At 31.8% G+C, this 25,152-nt stretch overlaps 1 protein-coding gene across 1 annotated transcript; it reads left to right on the top strand.

The window, feature by feature from the left end:
* Positions 1-20,596: 20,596 nt before the first annotated feature.
* On the top strand, positions 20,597-21,637 carry LOC140044244 (putative nuclease HARBI1). The gene has a single exon (XM_072088722.1). The coding sequence runs from the start codon at positions 20,597-20,599 to the stop codon at positions 21,635-21,637; it is 1,041 nt and encodes a 346-aa protein (XP_071944823.1).
* The last annotated feature ends 3,515 nt before the right edge of the window (positions 21,638-25,152 follow it).

Genomic DNA, 25,152 nt, shown 5'->3' with positions numbered 1-25,152 from the left:
GCGACGTTTCACCTCCACGAATACAATTATTTATTTTGAACAAATAATGTTTGTAGCTCTAAAACAAATTGACTAGACTTCGATAGTTTGAACCTATACTTTATAGATCCATGGTTTGATCAACCCAGTAAGTTATTGTAGACTATTTAGCCCTATTTTAGCATTCCCTATTTAGCATTATTGCGCTTCATTTATGATTATCATAACCCTTTGTTAGTAGATTTTATATTATGTAAAACTTTAGTCTATACTCTATATGTAGCTCTTCACAAAATAATAACAATAATAACTTAAACCCAGGTTCTCAATTTCAGCTACAAAATCGATGAAACACAGAATTCCAATAGAAAATGCTTTTTTTAATTATAACACAACTGCTTACTTTTAAAACTCAATACTAACTACACAGATCTGACTCATATATCCAATTTCACAGTATTCCATGATAACACAGGCTATAAAACTTTCTTATTCCCCACCACAAAACCCACAAAATTGACCAGTTGTTATGGAAACCTAGATAAATAAAGGAGGTACAATCTTAATTAATTCAGAGTGTGGAATGTGTAAAATCAAACTATCATTGGGGATATACAAGCTACTAAGTAAATATGAACTTAAATACAATAAGATAACAATACTGCTTTTAGAATATCGCTACATATAGATATTTATCACCATTCCTAGAGCCTAATAATTGAATTTCTTTTTATTCGTAAGTTTAAATTTACTTATTTATTGGATAGAACATCCCATAAAGAGCTTTTATCTTTAGATTTACTTGTACAAGTTAATAACGTTGACCTTATACTTTATTCTGTAAGATAAAGATAAAGATAAATTTATTGAACGAACGCTTTTGTATCAGCGGCACACGTTTATAAGACGGTGCGTTCATTTACAAGGCAATGTAAAAACAAAAAGAAAAGTATCAAAAAATAACATTTAAGTCTTAACTAAGAAGCGAATTATACAAGTAAAATGAAATTAGTAAAAACAAGGTAATCTTACATATCGAACAATACTTAACCTATATGATGGAGTTAATGTTATTATCAATTTATTATCAGTATTATTAATATTTTCAAGTTTTAAGCGAATATATTATCATTATTATTACTAATTGTATTACTAATTGTTGGCTTTCTGGAAATTAACGACCTTACATTCTTGTAATGTATGATCAAGTTACCGACATTAGCAATAAGCTGATCAACAGGTTACTATACATTATTCAACAGTAGGCCACTGGCCCAAGTACCATAATATAAAAGAATAGGCCTATATAAAATTAAATGTAAGTAGCAGTAAAAGCATAATAGTTAGTTTTCTTTTTATAAGCGAAAAGGGCAAATTATACCAGGTTATTGATTACTTTTTTATTTTTGTTATTCATTAGTAAAAATATAAACTTTTCTCATTTTTCAAAAAGCAGTGACTAATTTCTTTGTAGTTTGGACATACTCAAACAAAGTGATATTCATTTCAACCTCGTTACATTTGCAAACTTTTTATCTAAAGAACGGAAATAAATTTGATATGTGACATATGTGTCATACAAGTCAAATTATAAGGTGAAATACAAAATATGAATGAATAAATGTAGCTGTATATTAAATAAAAACACAGTTAAGCAGAGAATTATGATAGTTGGTAATAAAAATGTAATCAGAAGGAACAAAAACAAACATATATATATCGGTCAATACTGTTTTGTCTTTAAAGTTTTTAAATTGTATTTTAAGATCTGTTTGCCAATGCGTTAATGTTGACCTATAAATTAACTTCCATTAAGTTACCATGGTAATTAACGACGTACCCTCTTGTAATAGGATAGTACAAGTTGCAGAGTAGATCTCGAGTTAAATATTATAATGTACACCGCATCGGCCGTATACTTTTTAAATGTTAACATTCAAATTTTTAATCGTTTGTGTTTAATGAGTGTATGACAATGACTATGTTTTGTTTTATAATTTTATTTATTTTGAATACACAATTTAATGAAAAAGTGAGATCAACATTTCTGAATTATCATACGGAATTATCAATGGAACTATTTTCAAGATGAAAAATACACTGTTCTAAGAACCAAGGAAATGAGCTACACTGATGACTAATTATGTAATTGTATTCATCCTAATTTAGATAAACAATTTTGCTTTATAGAATTCGATTGTTTGTTGAGTGTAGATTTAAATACTTTGATCAATATAATTTCCTTCATGGTTAACCGATTCCCTGAGATCATTGGTTATATTATTCATAAAAGTCACAAATAAGTACTAGATTCACCTAATTAATAATATTTATACCTACTATACTACTAATTAATTCAACAGAATAATTCTGCAAACATTTAAACATATTATTATTAAGTAATATTTCATGTTGATGACATTGTAAGCCCTATTCAGCATTATTGCGCTTAAGTTTAAATACTATGACTAGACTATCCTACCATCTTTGTTACTTTAGTGTATTTTATATGTGAAACTTTAGTTTCTAAAGATACAATAGTTTTTAAAATAACCGGCTCAGCTACAGTGATTAGGTTCACTTAGGTTGACCCTGGTCTCTCAAATTTGTATATGTATATACTGAAATAGACCGAATAAATAATGAAACTGTATAATATAAACTGTAATAATTAACTATCATAACTGGACGTACGATTCTGTTTCTTTATATGATGAATTGATGGAGTTGACCTTCTATACATTTAAGACCAGTTACCATGGAAATTAACGAATACCTTCTTGTAATATGATCGGTACAAGTTGGGAGTCTAGCAAGCCGCACCATTATGTTCAATAAGAACGTATTCTTCAGAATTTAGAAATAAACTAAGCATAATTACACCATACAAATTAATTCGGAGGATTTAATTTAAGGGACATTTCATGCTTTCAATTTACCAATAGGCCCACTCATTTGCTTAAAATACATTGACAACTTATTGGTTGTCAGCTTTCCTGTCTTCCTTTTTTTCAATTTGCATTCTCAAACTCAGGATTTGGAAAGTGAAGTGAGTTTTATTTAAAAATATGGGTCTCTCAGCCAGCTATTTTGTAGTCAAACGGCCATAAAAACTGTAATTCTTATGCCTTTCCCGTCTTTATACTAATAAATATGGTCCCGTGAATCGTTATTGATGAAGTAATAGCAGGGGGTAGTTTAATTACACATTAATTACATTATACAAAACACAACAAAATAAGAACACAGGATTACATTTTGAAATTAAAGATTGTATCTAAAGGGCGGAAATAAATGTGATAACATATTAAGTGAAATACAAAATATGAATGAATAAATGTAGCTATATAATAATATAAAAACACAGTTAAGCAGAAAAGTATGATAGTTGGTAATAAAATTGTAATCAGAAAGAACAAAAACGTAACAAACATATATATCGGTCAATACTGTTTTGTCTTTAAATGGTTTTTAATTTAAGATCTGTTTGCCAAGCGGTTAATGTTGACCTATACTTTAAATTCCATTCTAGAAGGTTGATTTATATAAGTTACCATGGTAATTAACGACTTACCCTCTTGTAATAGGATATCTGCACAAGTTACAGTGTAGAACTCGGATTAAATGTTATGTACATCGGCCGTGTATTATACTTTTTAAATGTTAACTTTCAAATTTTTAAATACAATACAATCGTTTGTGTTTAATAACGCTCTTTAATGAGTTTATACTTATTTTGAATACACAATTTAATGAAAAAGTGAAAAATACACTGTTCTAAGAACCAACGTTTGTTAAAGGAAATGAGCTACACTGATGACTAATTATGTAATTGTATTCATCCTAATTTAGATAAACAATTTTGCTTTATAGAATTCGATTGTTTGTTGAGAGTAGATTTAAATACTTTGATCAATATTATTTCCTTCATGGTTAACCGATTCCCTGAGATCATTGGTTATATTATTCATAAAAGTCACAAATAAGCACTAGATTCACCTAATTAATAATATACCTACTAGTACTATACTAATAATTAATTCAACAGAATAATTCTGCAAACGTTTAAACATATTATTATTAACATGTTATTAAGTAATATTTCATGTTGATGACATTGTAAGCCCTATTCAGCATTATTGCGCTTAAAAAGTTTAAATACTATGACTAGACTATCCTACCATTTGTTAGTATATTTTATATGTGAAACTTTAGTTTCTAAAGATACAATAGTTTTTAAAATAACCGGCTCAGCTACAGTGATTAGGTTCACTTAGGTTGACTGGTCTCCCAAATTTGTATATGTATATACTGAAATAGACCGAATAAATAATGAAACTGTATAAAATAAACTGTAATAATTAACTATCATAACTGGACGTACGATTCTGTTTCTTTATATTAATGAATTGATGGAGTTGACCTTATTCTATACATTTAAGACCAGTTACCATGGAAATTAATGACTACCTTCTTGTAATATGATCGGTACAAGTTGGGAGTCTAGCAAGCCGCACCATATTATGTTCAATAAGAACGTATTCTTCAGAATTTAGAAATAAACTAAGCATAATTACGCCATACAAATTAATTCGGAGGATTTAATTTAAGGAACATTTCATGCTTTCGATTTACCAATAGGCCCCCTCAATAGGCCTAATCTTCCTTTTTTTCAATTTGCATTCTCAAACTCAGGATTTGGAAAGTGAAGTGAGTTTTATTTAGAAATATGGGTCTCTCAGCCGGCTATTTTGTAGTCAAACGGCCATAAAAACTGTAATTCTTGTGCCTTTCCCGTCTTTATATAATAATTAATATGGTCCCGTGCAATCGTTATTGATGAAGTAATAGCAGGGGATAGTTTAATTACAAATTAATTACATTATACAAAACACAACAAAATAAGAACACAGGATTATATTTTGAAATTATAGATTGTATCTAAAGGGCGGAAATAAATGTGATAACATTAGGTGAAATACAAAATATGAATGAATAAATGTAGCTATATAATAATATAAAAACACAGTTAAGCAGAAAAGTATGATAGTTGGTAATAAAATTGTAATCAGAAAGAACAAAAACAAACATATATATCGGTCAATACTGTTTTGTCTTTAAATGGTTTTTAATTTAAGATCTGTTTGCCAAGCGGTTAATGTTGACCTATACTTTAAATTCCATTCTAGAAGGTTGATTTATATAAGTTACCATGGTAATTAACGACATACCCTCTTGTAATAGGATATCTGCACAAGTTACAGTGTAGAACTCGGATTAAATATTATGTACATCGGCCGTGTATTATACTTTTTAAATGTTAACTTTCAAATTTTTAAATACAATACAATAGTTTGTGTTTAATAACGCTCTTTAATGAGTGTATACTTATTTTGAATACACAATTTAATGAAAAAGTGAAAAATACACTGTTCTAAGAACCAACGTTTGTTAAAGGAAATGAGCTACACTGATGACTACTTATGTAATTGTATTCATCCTAATTTAGATAAACAATTTTGCTTTATAGAATTCGATTGTTTGTTGAGAGTAGATTTAAATACTTTGATCAATATTATTTCCTTCATGGTTAACCGATTCCCTGAGATCATTGGTTATATTATTCATAAAAGTCACAAATAAGTACTAGATTCACCTAATTAATAATATACCTACTGTACTAGTACTATACTAATAATTAATTCAACAGAATAATTCTGCAAACGTTTAAACATTTATTATTAAGTAATATTTCATGTTGATGACATTGTAAGCCCTATTCAGCATTATTGCGCTTAAAAAGTTTAAATACTATGACTAGACTATCCTACCATTTGTTAGTATATTTTATATGTGAAACTTTAGTTTCTAAAGATACAATAGTTTTTAAAATAACCGGCTCAGCTACAGTGATTAGGTTCACTAAGGTTGACCCTGGTCTCCCAAATTTGTATATGTATATACTGAAATAGACCGAATAAATAATGAAACTGTATAATATAAACTGTAATCATTAACTATCATAACTGGACGTACGATTCTGTTTCTTTATATTATTAATGAATTGATGGAGTTGACCTTATCCTATACATTTAAGACCAGTTACCATGGAAATTAATGACTACCTTCTTGTAATATGATCGGTACAAGTTGGGAGTCTAGCAAGCCGCACCATATTATGTTCAATAAGAACGCATTCTTCAGAATTTAGAAATAAACTAATCATAATTACGCCATACAAATTAATTCGGAGGATTTAATTTAAGGAACATTTCATGCTTTCAATTTACCAATAGGCCCCCTATAGGCCTAATCTTCCTTTTTTTTCAATTTGCATTCTCAAACTCAGGATTTGGAAAGTGAAGTGAGTTTTATTTAGAAATTTATTTCAAATTTTTAAATACAATACAATCGTTTGTGTTTAATAACGCTCTTTAATGAGTGTATACTTATTTTGAATACACAATTTAATGAAAAAGTGAAAAATACACTGTTCTAAGAACCAACGTTTGTTAAAGGAAATGAGCTACACTGATGACTAATTATGTAATTGTATTCATCCTAATTTTGATAAACAATTTTGCTTTATAGAATTCGATTGTTTGTTGAGTGTAGTTAAATACTTTGATCAATATTATTTCCTTTATTAGACATTTAGATAAGATTTTAAAGTAAATATGCAATGATATGTTGTTTCCTGTTGTTATTGCCAAATGCACGGGGGACTTACAATTAATTCCAATCTTTGCATTATCTGCTGATATAGTGTAGTTAGTTTATACCTCCATGGTTTAAACTACACACATGATGTTAGCTATTCTAAATCCACTATAAAATACTATTTATAATGCGATGTAAATGGCGAATGTAATAATATGAAATTATGGAAATTTTAATTCACGACTGCTTTGATCTCACTCTCCACTAATATACCAAAATGAACAATAATTGATCTTTTGATTAAGAAAATTTAACTAGCAGCCAACGTTTCACCAATGAAAATTACTGTCAAACCCAAGAAAATATCATAGGCACGCCTACTTTTTTTTTATTTGTATTATTTATATGTACTACACAAATGTTATAATGTAAAAGAAAAATACTAGTGTCAAGTTTTTTTTTAAATTAACTTAGGCGCACTTTTAGTAAAAAAATGTTGTAAATGTATTATAGAACCATAGGCATCATATTTTGAAAAATTAAAAATGTCCAAATCATCTTAAATTCTAGTAAAGTGCCCAATTTTTATACTAAAGATAAATAAATACATATAAAATCATTGTACCAAATTTGAACAAAATTGAAATTGGTTAAGTATTTTTCCGCGATGGTTTTTTAATGATGTTTTACAGTTTTATTTTATCCAAATAATACTAAATATCTATTACTAATAAAAAATCTAACTTTCCGATATACTGTATTAACATTTTGGAATTAAATACTCTTTTATGAGTGGAACACACTTATGCTATTAAATATTAAATGTAATGTAATTATTAGTCATTAATTAGATATTATTTGACTTTTTTTCCCCGTTATTTGAAACCTACGCGAAATAATATGAGAGGACGCTGTTTTACTGGTAATAGATATGGTTATTGTGTGTTCTATTCTTCCGCTCGAGTATTCTTTAAACCCACAGACTACATCGTTTAGATAGCCAGATCATAAATATTTTTGTATTCTTATACTATAGGAAAGGTGATTCCATTTTGCTAAAGGAACCTTTAGAAATACAATAGCTTTATTTATTTGTAGTTTATTCAACAAGAAACGAAAACTAAATATCTAAATAAATAAAGTATAGACATAATTAATTAAATTAATAAGTACTTTTAGTACCATAAAATGTATTACCAATGGGCAAAATATGTAGCATTGATGCCATAAAAAATAAATTGACGAGTCTCGGTAAATATGTAGGCTTAGCTCGTGGTTCAGTGTAGCGGAGGAAATTCACTTTAGCTGCGTATCCTTATCACCACTCCGAGATAGAAATTGGCCTAACGGGTAGGCCTAGGACTTGTAGTGTGGGGGGCCTAGCAAGTCAAGTAGAGTGCCTCGGCCAACCTACGTTCCCTAGTAGGTAGAAGGTTAAGTTAGACCATGCCATTTAGGCCTACTATAGCGGAAAAAATTTATGGTGGTTCTACTTTTTTATTTGTATTAAATAATTTATCAAAGCCTATACTTATACTACCTAGTAATGAACTAAGAATTACTTCGACGGGAAAATATTTATCGACGGAGCAAAAAATATCTCCATTCTTAAACAATAAGTTGACGAGTCTCAAAAAGTGTAGGCCTCTTTTGCGGAGGGAAATTTGATTGATGTTGTATTGTAGAAATTGTACTGTATAGAATAGCTAGTAGTAGGAGCTAGTTTTTTTTCTTGGAATGTGGAAGGATGTTTTCGTATCAAATTAGATTTGGATACAAATTGTTTTTTTTTCTAAAGACGTGGTTGCAATACAATCATATAATTATGATAATTATTATTTTATGCGCCTTGAGCACTCTGGAGTGGTATGTGCGCTATAAAAATCTTATTATTATTATTATTATTATTATTATTATTATTATAATAAGAGGCCTACTAGGGTAGGCATGACAGATCTGTTTTATTCTTCTTTCTTTTATGGGAAGGGGATTTTTAGGGTGTGGGGGGGGGGGGGCTGGGCCTAACTAGGCTAGTAGTATTAGTAGGCCTAGGCCTATATTTATATAAATTTTTGTTCGGAAATAAAATACATAGTTTATAAACACAAATTATTCTATAAAAATATAAATAGGCCTAAATATAGTAAAAAACCTAATTTAATGTAAGTTTGTTTTTTTTAAGACGCGCGCACAGATTGAAGGAGACATTTATAAAAAATAGTCATTTGTTTGCGCTTCTAATAGCGTAAAATTTAAGTAATTGTTATTAAGATTGTTGTTCAAAATAACTCTTAAATTGAGGGCGCGATCAACAAACCCGTTAAATTATCCAGAGAGGGCGTACTCCAGACTAAAAAGTGATTCCAACAGGAGGGGGAACCAACAAGATGCCGGCCGTAAATGTGTTCAAAAACATTATTTAATATAAAAAATACTAATCTAATATAATAATCAAAACACAATATGTTACGTTACTAAATAACATAAATACTACGTGATGATAATATTATACATTTGCATTACATCTAAAATTATCTGAACGTTTGTCTTGAATGTTTTATAAATGTTACATTGGTACGTTATCAAGACGTTAAAATGATACGTTAATAAATAACATAAAAACTACGTTATTATAATACGTTTTTATAACATTATTATTACATCTTAAATTAACGTTATTTTATAGTTTGTACTTTACGTTTTTACAACGTGTTTGCCGAACGTTTGCTTTGAACGTTGTATAAATGTTATATTTGGAGTTAATCAAGACTTTAAAATGTTATGTTAATAAGTAACATAAAATATACGTTATTATAATACGTTTTTATAACATTATTATTACATCTTAAAATAACGTTATTTTATAGTTTGTACTTTACGTTTTTACAACGTGTTTGCCGAACGTTTGCTTTGAACGTTGTATAAATGTTATATTTGGAGTTAATCAAGACTTTAAAATGTTATGTTAATAAGTAACATAAAATATACGTTATTATAATACGTTTTTATAACATTATTATTACATCTTAAATTAACGTTATGTTATAGTTTGCATTTTACATTTGTACAACGTATTTCACAAAGTTTGTCTTAAACGTTGTATAAGTGTTATACTTGTACGTTATTAAGACGTTAAAACGTTACGTTAATAAATAACATTAAAACTAAGTTATTAAAAAACGTTTTTATAACATTATTGTTACATCTTAAATTAACGTTAGTTTATAGTTTGTTTTTTACGTTCGTATAACGTATTTCTGAACGTTTGTCTTGAACGTTGTATAAATGTTATATTGATACGTTATCAAGTCGTAAAAATGTTACGTTAATGAATAACATATAAACTACGTTATTATAATACGTTTTTATAACATTATTATTACATCTTAAATTAACGTTAGTTTATAGTTTGTATTTTACGTTCGTATAACGTATTTCTGAACGTTTGTCTAGAACGTTGTATAAATGTTATATTGATACGTTATCAAAACGTAAAAATGTTACGTTAATGAATAACATATAAACTACGTTATTATAATACGTTTTTATAACATTATTATTACATCTTAAATTAACGTTAGTTTATAGTTTGTATTTTACGTTCGTATTACGTATTTCTGAACGTTTATCTTGAACGTTGTATAAATGTTATATTGGTACGTTATCAAGACGTAAAAATGTTACGTTAATGAATAACATATAAACTACGTTATTACAATACGTTTTTATAACATTATTATTACATCTTAAGTTAACGTTAGTTTATAGTTTGTATTTTACGTTCGTATAACGTATTTCTGAACGTTTGTCTTGAACGTTGTATAAATGTTATATTGGTACGTTATCAAGACGTAAAAATGTTACGTTAATGAATAACATATAAACTACGTTATTATAATACGTTTTTATAACATTATTATTACATCTTAAATTAACGTTAGATTATAGTTTGTATTTTACGTTCGTATAACGTATTTCTGAACGTTTGTCTAGAACGTTGTATAAATGTTATATTGATACGTTATCAAAACGTAAAAATGTTACGTTAATGAATAACATATAAACTACGTTATTATAATACGTTTTTATAACATTATTATTACATCTTAAATTAACGTTAGTTTATAGTTTGTATTTTACGTTCGTATAACGTATTTCTGAACGTTTATCTTGAACGTTGTATAAATGTTATATTGGTACGTTATCAAGACGTAAAAATGTTACGTTAATGAATAACATATAAACTATGTTATTATAATACGTTTTTATAACATTATTATTACATCTTAAGTTAACGTTAGTTTATAGTTTGTATTTTACGTTCGTATAACGTATTTCTGAACGTTTGTCTTGAACGTTGTATAAATGTTATATTGGTACGTTATCAAGACGTAAAAATGTTACGTTAATGAATAACATATCAACTACGTTATTATAATACGTTTTTATAACATTATTATTACATCTTAAATTAACGTTAGATTATAGTTTGTATTTTACGTTCGTATAACGTATTTCTGAACGTTTGTCTAGAACGTTGTATAAATGTTATATTGATACGTTATCAAGACGTAAAAATGTTACGTTAATGAATAACATATAAACTACGTTATTATAATACGTTTTTATAACATTATTATTACATCTTAAATTAACGTTAGTTTATAGTTTGTATTTTACGTTCGTATAACGTATTTCTGAACGTTTCTCTTGAACGTTGTATAAATGTTATATTGGTACGTTATCAAGACGTCAAAATGTTACGTTAATGAATAACATAAAAACTACGTTATTATAATACGTTTTTATAACATTATTATTACATCTTAAGTTAACGTTATTTTATAGTTTGTATTTTACGTTTTTATAACGTATTTTTCAAACGTTAGGTCTGAACGTAATATAATTGTCACATGTAAACGTTATTAAAACGTGAATATGTTACGTTACTATACAACAATAATCAAACGTTTCTCAATTACGTAAATAAAACGTTGTGAAAACGTTTTTGTATTAACGTAATTTTATTCACATTATGTAACGTTTTAATGACGTTGTGACAATGTACTTTTGTAACGTTATTATCGAAAACCAAACAATAACGTTCGCGAATGTTGTCATAACGTTATGTGTTTGCTGGGATAATTGTAATTAGTATAGGTTTCTGTCGTGATTGATCTACGCTAATGTTTTTATGACATTAAAGTAGCATTTTATGACCTGTAGTAGCCCTACATCTGAGACAATAACTATTTGTTGTCTCAGCCTACATGTAAAATTACAAAATCAGCAAGGATACTAGGCCTAGGCCTTCTAGGCTTACTAGTAAACCATATGATTTGCCGACATTGATACTGCCTAGGTAGGCCTAGGCTAATCTTAAGTGTAGTAGATACAACGTGTATGCCTAATCATGATCTATATACTCACCGTTGTCTTACTTCTTGTGTGAATAATAATAGGTACTTCGTTTGTTCGTGATTAAGTTTGCCCTGCGTGTACTTTTCAAAACGACCGCTAGGTAACGAATCGCAACTATACATAGCCAGCCAATCCTGGATCAGGGATCGCTGTTTTCATTCAATTAGACCCGGTGATTGGATGTGATGTGGATGACATAACCACTAGCCAATCACCAGGCACTACAATTTAAATATAATCACATCGATAATTAAGGAGATTTATGAAGAAACCACTGCTTAGCCATATATTAAAAACACGATTGTTGTATGTGTGAACACCGGCCACGCTAACAACATACATGGTCAAATGCATAATTTAATATTCTATAGATTAACGCAATTTTTAATGACAGAAGATGGCAGGCAAATAATGATAATTCAAATATAAAAATTGCATATTTTATTAATACTGTATTACCAACTACTTAAAATTACCAGTCGTAAGAAAGTGAACTTTTCATAGTCCGATTGTGATGAAACTAAAACAGAATTATTCAGCAATATATTTTTTTTGTCAATTAATCATCGATGCAGACATGTCAATAGAACATTCAGACTGCGCATACGATTTCTACATGGTTACGTTTTGGTCTGAAAAAATGTAACAGTTGATTCGCAGCGTTTTACAGAGGGCCGAGGTTAGAGACACGGAGTTCAATGAGCGTGTTTGTTTGATTGGCAGCAGTGCTTTAGTATAGGCAAGCGCGTTGTAAAATCGTTTGATGTCACCGTCGATGCATATCCTTCTATTCTTTAATCCATGGTTGAACTGACTTCAACTTCAACGTTACGATCGGTAAAAAATCAAATAGTTCATAAATTACGTCATCATTGTTTGTGAAAAAATACGTACGCGCTGATAATTCTTGATTTTTTACAACGTGACGATGTTTTTTGTACTATTTTAAGGTCTGATATTTCAAAATAACAAGTGTAAGTAAAACTAAATTTTAATATTAAAACAATTCAATTTAATGTTTGTCTTTAGTGTAAAAACTAGATTAAGATATCAGCGAAAACATGTCCTAAGCCGGCTGGGTTGAAGCATCAAAACCCGTAACTTTTTCAATTTTCACACGGTCCCGGCTGCGCGTGACCGGCCTTGGCTTTGCAAAACTTCACGTCAATGTGTCCCAGCAACGTTGAAAGAACCAAGAAACCATTAACGATCGCGTAAAAATTGTGTAAAAATTCGCGACGGGAAAACAGGCTTTAGGCGCAAAAAAAAAACAGTTCCGTATAGGCTATTATGGTCTATAAAACCCACTATATTCAGATAATTATATGACAAGAATCGACTGGCCAAAACGCCTCAGATGCTATCTCCGGACGTCTAGACGATTATTTTTCCCATATCGGCCCCCTCTTTATCAAAATTCTAGATCCGCCCCTGGTTGGGGTCGTCCAATTTGAGGTCATCGCTTTCTACACACCCTTGCATAAACACATCTTTTCAATTTTCACGCAGGCCCGGCCGCGATTTTTTTTTTCGTACATAAGTTGGGGACCCCCTCATGAAACGTCACAAAATAAACATGAATAATTCATCAGTTAAATTTTCTTGCTCCGTGTGCACCCAAGCGTATAGCAACAAGAACAACTGCGATACGATTCTAGGCCTAGTAGGCGATTCTCCACTGTGTTTGCGGCGTGCGATTTCATAAGAGAATAGCGGCGTTTTGTGTGGATTGTCGAAATAATCTGTCTTTAGTTTTTTTGTTTTTTTTTAATAGAATCTATTACTAAAGAATTACGTGTTAAAATTATAGTTTCTATTAATACTATTAGGCCTAATTATTAGTCTCTAAAGCTCGTGTCTATTCTAGTAGTCTGTGTGGGTGTGTGTGTTAGGTACTCCGAGTAATAAGTCAGCAAAATTAAACAATTACATTACACAAAATTTATTCTCGTGTTCATATACGCGCATTTTTAAAGTTCCTTTGAGTACATGCATATTGTTTGATAATAAAATAACAGAATTAAAAAATTACAGTACACAAAATTATACACATTCTTTATTCTCGTGTGTCTAAACTTTATTTGGGCTAATGACCAATACTAGTTAGTTGAATGTGTCTTGCCTAGCTGTCGATTAGTCTCGTCACATTTTGCATAGTGGTAGCATGGAACTATAATATATTATAGTTCCATGGTGGTAGTGTGTGTGTGAAGAGTACGCCAAGGCAATCACGTGAATCATAGGCCTAGGAAGAATCGTATCGCAGTTGTAATAATCACTTGTTGCTATACGCTTGGGTGCACACGGAACAACTTACGAAAATAAAAAATGCGGCCGGGCTGCGATTTTTTTTTTCGTACATAAGTTGGGGACCCCCTCATGAAACGTCACAAAATAAACATGAATAATTCATCAGTTAAATTTTTGGTTCCGTGTGTACCCAAGCGTATAGCAACAAGTGATTACAACTGCGATACGATTCTTTCTAGGCCTAGGATTCTAAGTCAATTCATGTGATTGCCTTCGCGCACTCTTCTTCACACAAACACCAACCTATGCAAAATGTGTCGAGGCTATTCGACAGCTAGGCAAGACATTCAACTAAGTAGTAATTAGACATAGGCCATAGAAGAATGGGTATTGCTAAACTGCGCAAACTGCGCAAACACTGCGCAAACAACAAAAAGCTGCGCAAACCTCCTTCAAAACAATTATTATTGATTAGAACACAACTAGAACTATATAGGGAGACAATTTATGAGAAAAAAAATTTGAAATTTCTTTAAGTTTGCCATTTTTTGGGTGAAAAACTTCAATTTTTGGGAAAATTACTGATTTCACAGCGCAAACAACAAAAAAAGCTGCGCAAACCTCCTTCAAACCAATTAATATTTATTAGAACACAACTAGAACTATGTGGAGACAATTTATGGGGACAAAATTTGAAATTCCTTTATGTTTTCCTTTTTTTTGGTTAAAACTTCAATTTTTTAGAAAATTACTGATTTCACAGCGCAAACAACAAAAAAACCTGCGCAAATTTCAAATTTTTCCCCCATAAATTGTCTCCCTATATAGTTCTAGTTGTGTTTTAATCAATATTAATTGATTTAAAGGAGGTTTGAGCGCAGCTTTTTTTGTTGTTTGCGCTGTGAAATCAGTAATTTTCCCAAAAATTGAAGTTTTTCACCCAAAAAAAGGCAAACTTAAAGGAATTTCAATTTTTTTTTACCATAAATTGTCTCCCTATATAGTTCTAGTTGTGTTCTATCAATATTAATTGTTTTGAAGGAGGTTTGCGCAGCTTTTTTTGTTGTTTGCACAGTGAAATCAGTAATTTTCCCAAAAATTGAAGTTTTTCACCCAAAAAAAAGGCAAACTTAAAGGAATTTCAAATTTGTTTTACCATAAATTGTCTCCCTATATAGTTCTAGTTGTGTTCTAATAAATATTAATTGGTTTGAAGGAGGTTTGCACAGCTTTTTGTTGTTGTTTGCGCTGTGAAATCAGTAATTTTTCCAAAAATTGAAGTTTTTTACCCAAAAAAAGGCAAATTTAAAGGAATTTCAAATTTTTTTTTCTCATAAATTGACTCCCTATATAGTTCTAGTTGTGTTCTAATCAATAATAATTGTTTTGAAAGAGGTTTGCGCAGCTTTTTTTGTTGTTTGCGCAGTGTTTGCGCAGTTTGCGCAGTTTAGCAATACCCTAGAAGAATGTGTATAATTTGTGTACCGTAATTTTTTAATTCTGCTATTTTATTATCAAACAATATGCATGTACTCAAAGGAACTTTAAAAATGCGCGTTGAATTATGAACACATGAGATGGAAAGATTAGAACCACGAGAATAAAAAATGTATTTTTGTATAATGTAATTGTTTAATTTTGCTGATCACTTATTACTCGGACTGTGTCATAGCTAACAGTAACACACACTACGTCACACCCACACAGACTACTAGAATAGACATGGGCTTTAGAGACTAATAATTAGGCTTAATAGTATTAATAGAAACTATAATTTTAACACGTAATTCTTTAGTAATACATTATATTAAAAACACTATCATAAACTATAGGCTGATTATTTTGACAATCCACACAAAACGCCACTATTCTTTTATGAAATCGCACGCCGCAACCACAGCGGAGATAGGCCTAGAATCGTATCGCAGTTGTGTCGTGTAATCACACTTCGTGTTGCTATACGCTTGGGTGCACACGGTTAAATTTTCTTGTTCCGTGTGCACCCAAGCGTATAGCAACAAGAAGTGATTACACAAGTGCGGTACGATTCTAGGCCTAATCTCCGCTGTGTTTGCCGCGTGGGATTTCATAAAAGAATAGCGACGTTTTGTGTGGATTGTCGAAATAATCAGCCTTTAGTTTATGGTGTTTTTAATATAATTTATTACTAAAGAATTACGTGTTAAAACTATAGTTTCTATTAATACTATTAGGCCTAATTATTAGTCTCTAAACCCATTTCTATTCTAGTAGTGTGGGTGTGTGCATGGAGTTTACTCCATGGTGTGTGTGAGGTGTGTGTGTTAGTTATGACACAGTCCGAGTAATAAGTCATCAAAATTAAACAATAAACATTACACAAAAATACATTTTTTATTCTCGTGGGTCTAATCTTCCCATCTCATGTGTTCATATACGCGCATTTTTAAAGTTCCTTTGAGTACATGCATATTGTTTGATAATAAAATAGCAGAATTAAAAAATTACAGTAGGCCTACACAAATTATACACATTTTTTATTCTTGTGGGTCTAAGCTTTCTTTGGGCTATGTCCAATTACTACTTAGTTTAATGTCTTGCCTAGCTGTCGATTAGCCTCGACACATTTTGCATAGTGGTGTGTGTGAAGAAGAGTGCGCGAAGGCAATCACGTGAATTGACCTAGAATCCTAGGCCTACTGTAAAAAGAATCGTATCGCAGTTTAGTTGTGCGTGTAATCACTTCTTGTTGCTATACGCTTGGGTGCACACGGAAACAATAAATTTAACTGATGAATTATTCATGTTTATTTTGTGACGTTTCATGAGGGGTCCCCAACTTATGTACGAAAACAAAAATCGCGGCCCGGCCGGCTGCGCGTGGCCGGCATTGCTTTTGTAATACTTCCGCGTGTCCCATCCAGCAACGCTCGAGAGATACAAGAAACTATGTAATGAACGATCATGTAAAATTGTGTAAATATTCGCGGTCTGACTCGATCATCGTTATTTATCTTCAACTTTAACGATGTGAAAGTTCAACGCAACTTAACGCAACTAGCCGTAACGTTTCAACGACAGAAAAAAACAGGCTTTAGGCTATTGGCGCAAAAAAAAACAGTTTCGAATATTAAATATGGTCTATAAAACCCACTATAGGCCTATTCAGATAATTATATAACAAGAATCGACCGGTCAAAACGCCTCAGATGCTGTCTCCGGGCGTTTAGAAAAAAAAAAACCTAGACGATTATTTTCCCATATCGGTCCCCTTTTTATCAAAATCCTAGATCCGCTCCTGAATATGATTTTTTTTAATACATTCGAATAGTCATCTGATACCTTGAAGTCTATAAGAAAAGTTTGCCAGTTAACGGACGAGAACAAATTACAATCTACACATAAAATAAATACTTGTGACCGCATACTGTACATTTAGTTCTCACTTAGCATCCTATGAATAAGGACATTCATTTGTTAACAATTATTCACACTTGAAGTTTATGTTAAGTTTTCTGCTTTATAATAAGAAAATATTTCTATAGTGTACCCTATAGCTTTGGAGTGTTTTTATAACTATTCCTTCTGTATGTTAACATCTTTGATTAGCCGATTTGTTTTATATGTAATTTTGTGACTTTATTTAGACACGAGACTGATGCACAGTACAACTCGTTCAATCAACAGTGATTGTTTTTATGCAAGTTATCCTTTCTTACAATTCTTTTCACCTGATGATGGGCTATTCCCGAAGCATGTCGTATTAATAAATTTATATTGAAGCAGTTTTAAATTTGTTTGATTTTGATTTTTTCTATCTACCCTGCCTATGCAGCACTTACGTAAAGTTAATTAAATAACATTTCTTTTGTGCATTTGCCACCTTGGATAGGTGTGTATGCGTTGTAAAGTAGGCTTCAATTGTCCTCTGTCAACTCTGACAATTGAAAGTTATTGTTCATTACAAATAACACAAAAAACAGCAAATTAACTTTCTTGAACAGGTAATTAAAACATAATCACAAGAAGAGTACCCCTGGTATCTTTCAGAACAATTTTAAAGATGTGTTTCAGTTCCTTGGCAATAGTATCCGTAGCCGTTACTATTGCCCGTATTCTTAAACCGGACTTTAGTCGTAGTTCGAGCTAAAACTAAAAAAATGACGTCATTTTAATTCATAAACCGAACTTCAACTAAATCAACGACTAAATCAGGCCAACCTCGACTAAATCAAGACGGATTTTGATCAATTTTTATAGTCCTGGAGGGGGCAGGCTAAATGGTCGACTAAATGGTTTTTAAACGATGTTTATTAAAAACGTAACAGTCATTGGGTGGTTATATTGGCCAGATATTGAAGAATGAAATATCTATATTTATATTAGCTTAATTAAATATACATTGGTATAAGTTATAATAATGAAAATCATCTTTATTTACAACTGTATACAAATTACATTATTTTCTTCGCGCAAGTCCGTCTTAAACTACGTCACGCCATAGCGACAATGGGAGATGCGGCAATTCACCACGCGATGGAATGTTTAGGGGGCCTAGCGCTTTCTTGTCACGCTATGAAGTGCGTGGTTCGTCGCGATCATACTTTGTTGGAGGCCTAGAAAATATGAAAGTTACCGTACCGCCATGGTTCCTAAATATATTTTGAAGATTTTGTTTGTTGTTAATCAAAAGTACTTGACTGTTAAATTAATACTGATCTTGTTCTAATAATTAACGATTAAAATTATTTTTCATTTATATCGTAAAAGGTTTTTTAAGAAAATGGAAAGTGATATCAATGCGCAAAATTTCGTCTGTTCCTCAAATACTCTCTTGTCATTGGCCAATATTTAGCCTTTGTTACCCAGACGTGTGCAACTCGACTAGAAGCTCGACTTCATTAAGTCGAACTGCAAACTTCGACTACTTCGTTTTTGAATCGAATTTGAAGTAATAGCTCGAACTACGACTTTTTCAAGTCGAACTTCGAACTATGACTAAAGTCCGGTTTAAGAATACGGGCGTTAACCTTGAAAAGGTATCACCAAGTCCCGTTGTTCGACTGCCTGACTCTTTAGTATACACACTTCCTTCATAATCAAGTTGTCTACAGACAATGTTAGTGTCTTCCATATCCCAATTAGTACAAAAACAAGGTCATATACATGGCTGCAGTCGCAGGTTCAAATTTTACTTAGTGTTTACCGACCGACCAACCGACCGACCAACCATCCGACCAACCGACCGACATAGTGAGCTGTAGATCAGAGTAAAAATACTACAGTGGATGCTGCAATTGCTTTAAATGAGGTGTTAGATGAAAAGGAACTCTTATAGATTATCAGAAAAGGTGGCAAGAGGAGAAAACCAAGAGCTAAAAAGAGAAACCCTACATGGATATTCTTGATGATATTATTAAAGAAATGTTGTAAAACAGAAATCAGAAAAAAAGAGTGGATATTAAGGTTTAACGCGCAATGCGCGTGCAAAAAATCTGCGCACTCATGGCAATTTTGTAAACGCTTAAAATTGCCTGAAACGTACTCTAATTTCGTCGAAAATAAATTTTGACAATTTTAAGCGCGCGAACGCATGTGTTATATGCGCTACGCACGTAATTGTATTGTCATATGATGAAATATGACCTGAAATTTATTAGTACCAAATTTTATTTAATCGTGATATATGCATGTGAAGATATGATTACAAACGTGATTTCGTTAAATCGTGCGTAGACCGCGTAATTTTTGATTGCGCACCGTGAAAACATAACCACATCTATTCCTGGCCATAAGGAATATACTGTAAAACATTGACTTAGATAGATGAAACTGATATCAAGACAAGGCCATATACAAGTTATTGTTCCAAACTGACTAACGCCCGTATTCTTAAACCGGATTTTAGTCGTAGTTCGAGCTAAAACTTTAAAAATGACGTCATTTTAATTCATAAACCGAACTACAACTAAATCGCCGACTAATTCAGGCCAACCTCGACTAAATCGAGACGGATTTTGATCGATTTTTTTAGTCCTGGATGGGGCAGACTAAATGGTCGACTAAATGGTTTTTAAACGATGTTTATAAAAAAGGTGTCGTGAATAAACGTATCACTTTTGTTGCATTTTGAATTATGAAATGTCTAGTTTTTTATTAGCTCATTACAATATTATTTTATATTTATTTTGATAATGCAAATTGGGGTTTTTTAACACCGTGTCATAAATGGCTTTTTTTGTAATGTTGAAGTCCGACTTAACTTGGTTAAGTTGGACTTTATTTTGATCCGCCATTTTTAATAACCATGGCGAGGCAATTCAACGCCCGTGTTCAGCGATATGATCGCTTAAATTATCGTGAAATTGAAGTAATAAGAGATCGTTCAAACCCCCTATTTGATTATGACGATTCCCAATTCGTCCAAAGGTATCGGGTTTCTAAAGAGATTATTGTTGAATTGTTAGGAATTCTTGATTTACGTAAGGATACAAGAGGAGGTGGTGGTCACCCAACAATACCACCGTTGTTAGAGGTTTGCGTAGCCCTACGCTATTTTGCTACTGGAACATTTCAGTTAATGCACGGGGATGCAAAAAACATATCGCAACCTACCCTTTCCAGAATAATCGCAAAAGTTTCTCGAGCTTTAGCACAGGAGAATAGAAGGTGGATTGTGTTTCCAACGGGTGATGGCAGAGATATCGTTCAACAAGGATTTAGGGCGATTGCTGGTTTCCCTAATGTAATCGGATGTATCGACTGCACGCACGTACGGATACCTTGTCCAGGTGGACAGGAAGCCGAACTATTTCGGAACAGAAAGGGATATTTTTCTATAAATGTCCAAGTTATAGGTGACCATCGTCTAATGATTAGAGACATTGTGGCTAGATGGCAAGGGTCCGTGCACGACTCTCGTATTTTTGAAAATAGTTTAATTTGCGAAGAATTTGAACGTCGAGTACACAACGGTGTGCTACTTGGAGATTCTGGTTATGGGTGCAAGAGGTACCTCCTGACACCAGTTATCAATCCTGATAGGAGGCCTCAACAGAGGTACAACCGGTCCCAAATTAGAACCAGGAATTCAGTTGAGCGGTTGTTTGGGAACTGGAAGCGTAAATTCAATTGTTTAAATTATTTACGCTTAAAGCTTGAAACAACCCTAACAACCATAGTTGCTGTAGCTTGCCTACACAACATCACCATTATAAGAAATGTAGAATTTATACGGGATGATGTAGATATTGAAATCGATGAAGAAGTTAATGGTGATGAAAATGTAGAGGATGCATTAGCTGGTAGAGTCTACAGACAAGCTATAATCGACCAATATTTTACATAAGGACACCCGTCATCAAGGTACGTCATAAACATTGTAACATAATTTCCCTCTTCCATCATCATGCTTGTGTTGGAGTCGACGACGAACGAAGCACACATGCATGTTACTCTCCTCTGTACATTGTGTAATTTAATAGCAATACATTTTGATATGAACAACGTGAAAAGTTAAATTTTGGATAGATTATACTGTAGTATCATATTCTTATGTGTAAGTACAGTAAAACAATTATAACGTTACCAGTAATCAAAAGAGGCAGTTTGCATGTCATGAGAGCTAGCATGCTAACTAGAGGCCTAGCCTACCTAGGCATCACACTACCTCAAAAGGCCTTCTACTACTCTGGATAGATATATGCATAGCTTAGGTCCGGACTACGTCTAGGCCTAGTAGTAGATATTCTCAGAGAGGTGTACTAGCCTCTATTGAGGTTAAAATGTTCGGCCTGTAAATAAAGCACAATAGCTAGAGTACTAGCCTACTACAGACTACCTAGCCTAGTTACTACTAATGAATAATTAATTAATAACATAACATACTACTAGGAGGGCCTACTAGTAGAGGCTATATGGGCCAACTAGCCTACTATACTAATAATTATTAATAACATACAAAATAGAATAGTAGGACTAACCCTACTTATAAATACAATACACTTTAATAAAATTATAATTAACCTAGCCTAGGCCTAGGTAGTGTAGGTTGAATTTGTTTATTCTATTGCAACTAAACTGCTTTCCTATATTATAATCTATAAATATATTAATATTAAAGAATAAATAAGGATGCATAAAATACTGAATAGGCCTAGGCTAGACTAGTTCAAGTCTATTTTTAAATCTTTAAATATTTATAAATAGGCCTAGGTAGGCCTAGTTGCAAAAACATGTTTTTTAAAATATCGATTTTGTGCAAATAATTATAAATACTAATTAATTAAATTTATACACAACTTATGTAATATGATTTCACAAAAGTATGATTTCAATTAGTTTTGTAATTATAATTATATTAATTATTTAAGAATTTTTTAAATAAAGTACAGTATTAACAATATATTGTTTTTATTATTATTTACAACTTAATTATTATTATTTAGAACATATAAATTGCAATACTGTAGTGTATGTTGACTAATTTATGATTCATTTAATTTTGCTTCTACCTTCCTTAATTTTAATTTCAATAATTGCACCTTGAAGTTGTGCTCGATCAATGCATACTCCATTTGTTTATCCATCAACTCCATTTTTTTTTCATGCTCATTATTGGCATTCTGTAATTGTTGTTCAACTAATTGCATATTGACAACATGCTCATCTCTTATCATTTCATCATTTTTTTTCTTTTTTTTTGCAGGTTCCGTCAACTTAGAGATTTGTGGCATGGTACTGCAACCAGCTAGGCTAGTTATCTCTTCATCCATAGACCCATCTTCTATTATAATTTTCTGTTGACCTATATCAACGGGAATTATCACTGTTGTACCTATATAAACAAAGAAAAGTAATGTTAATAATCTATTAACAATGTTCGTCGTGATGTTGCTTTTAAAGAACTTAATTAACTTTCAAAAACATTGTGCTTTATGTGATAAGATGCAGAATGTAAATATTTGGCATACAGTACAGGTCAACTAAAATTATCAATGCAGGGGATGGCTGTTATATAGTGTACTTAAATGTGTATATATGAATGTGAACGATTACAGTACATGGTACTGTATACTTTTAAGTGGAGGTGTACTCAGGGCTTTTCCTTATGTTATTTACTTCAGTATGGATGATATATGAATGTGAATGTAGGCATATAGAATAAATACCCTTGACTGGATGTACATCACAATAAGGTGCATAAATAAATGTAAATATCTTGCATACAACATGTATTCATCCTTCTTTGTTTAGTTACATTATTTAAACAATAGTTGGTGACGATGAATGATGAAGTTTAAAGTATTGATTATATTGTCCTAGGCCTAGGCTAGTACTGCTGTAGCAGTAGGCCTAGACCTAGGTAAGCTAAAATATATACAATTACGCCCGGGCTAATAATAAAGCTAGGTCCTAACTAGGCCATAGCCTAGCTAGGTTAGGACATGCAAGTATAAATTATAACATACCATCGCTGTCAAAAATGTTTCCAAGTGAATGAAATTGCTGAGGAATAATTTCAGCAATTTTCATAGCCTCTTCCGAAGGCTCCGCTGGAGGTGGACCTCCGCCTGTTGCTTTTTTTTGGCGATTTGCCACTGCAACCTCTTTTTTAGCTTTGGCCTTTATATTAGCCCAGCATTTTCGCAGCTGAGCTGCCGACCGATGCTCAGATAACCCTGCAACTGTGTCGTTGAATTCTTGTTCAACAGCCCTCCATCCTTCGTTCTTTTTTTCTATCATTCTGAAATTATTTTCTTTGCATTCTAATGTACCCTTGTATTTTTCCACAAGGGCAACTAAGGTACATCGTTCGAATTCGGAAATTTTCGGCATTTCAATTTCACGGTGAAACATAAAAAAGATATCCTAGGCCTATCGCGGCGAATGTTTATATTTTGCGCTTCAGTAAATCCAGGGGCATATCCAGGGTCGTCGCCCTTCGTGAGATCGTCTGATTGGTTATTTACTAGACGTATTGCACCAGCCGTTGTAACCTCGACTAGAAGCTCGACTTCATTAAGTCGAACTGCAAACTTCGACTACATCGTTTTTGAATCGAATTTGAAGTAATAGCTCGAACTACGACTTTTCCAAGTCGAACTTCGAACTACGACTAAAGTAAGGTTTAAGAATACGGGCGTAAGAGAACAAACACAAAAAGATGCATTGTCAAACACATAGGCCTAACTGTTGTTATTGTTGATTGTAGATGCGGCGGCAGCCTAACTCTTACTGAAAATTATACTGTGGGCGTGGTGTATTTATACGGCTCTAGTTGCAAATTCACACTAAATTTGAATACATTGTTAAAGAGGCACTATCCCGTTGTCAAAATCGAACAATATTATCAAAATCTAGAAAGTTATACGCCCGGCTGCTCTAATCAAGTGTTTAGTGTTCTCACAGGTATTATGTCTATATTAAATGTTGACTTTATTTTATCACGAATTTATGAAGTACATCTTAAACTTATTGTTATCCAATATTGAATTTAAGTAGGACCATTAGAGTATTGATTTGTTCCTGTTAATATAACTACAGTAAATTGTCCTGTTTATTGCAATGGTTGACAGAACTTTGGTAAAATGTTTGGCTTTATAATACAAACATTTACATTAAAAGTAATTTCCGTATTGTAGACGTAAACCAGATTAGGTATAAGTGAAAGTGAGCGGTATCCCTACACATGTGAAAAAGCGGGATGATCAAAGTCTTAAGGAAATCATCATCACAGACGAAACTAATAATTATGAGTTGTACAATTATGTAACTCGGGCTCGTAACCTTAGACCTTTGATGTTTGGCTGTGAGAATACTAACAGTACTGGTTGAACCTAGGACTGGATCCATATTCTTAAA

Source organism: Antedon mediterranea, chromosome 3 (assembly GCF_964355755.1).
Source record: "Antedon mediterranea chromosome 3, ecAntMedi1.1, whole genome shotgun sequence".
NCBI lineage: Eukaryota > Metazoa > Echinodermata > Crinoidea > Comatulida > Antedonidae > Antedon > Antedon mediterranea.
This window is presented reverse-complemented; position numbering and strand designations above follow the sequence as displayed.

Coding starts and splice junctions, on each gene's coding strand:
- LOC140044244 (XM_072088722.1), top strand. CDS start 20,597: ATGGCGAGGCAATTCAACGCCCGTGTTCAGCGATATGATCGCTTAAAT.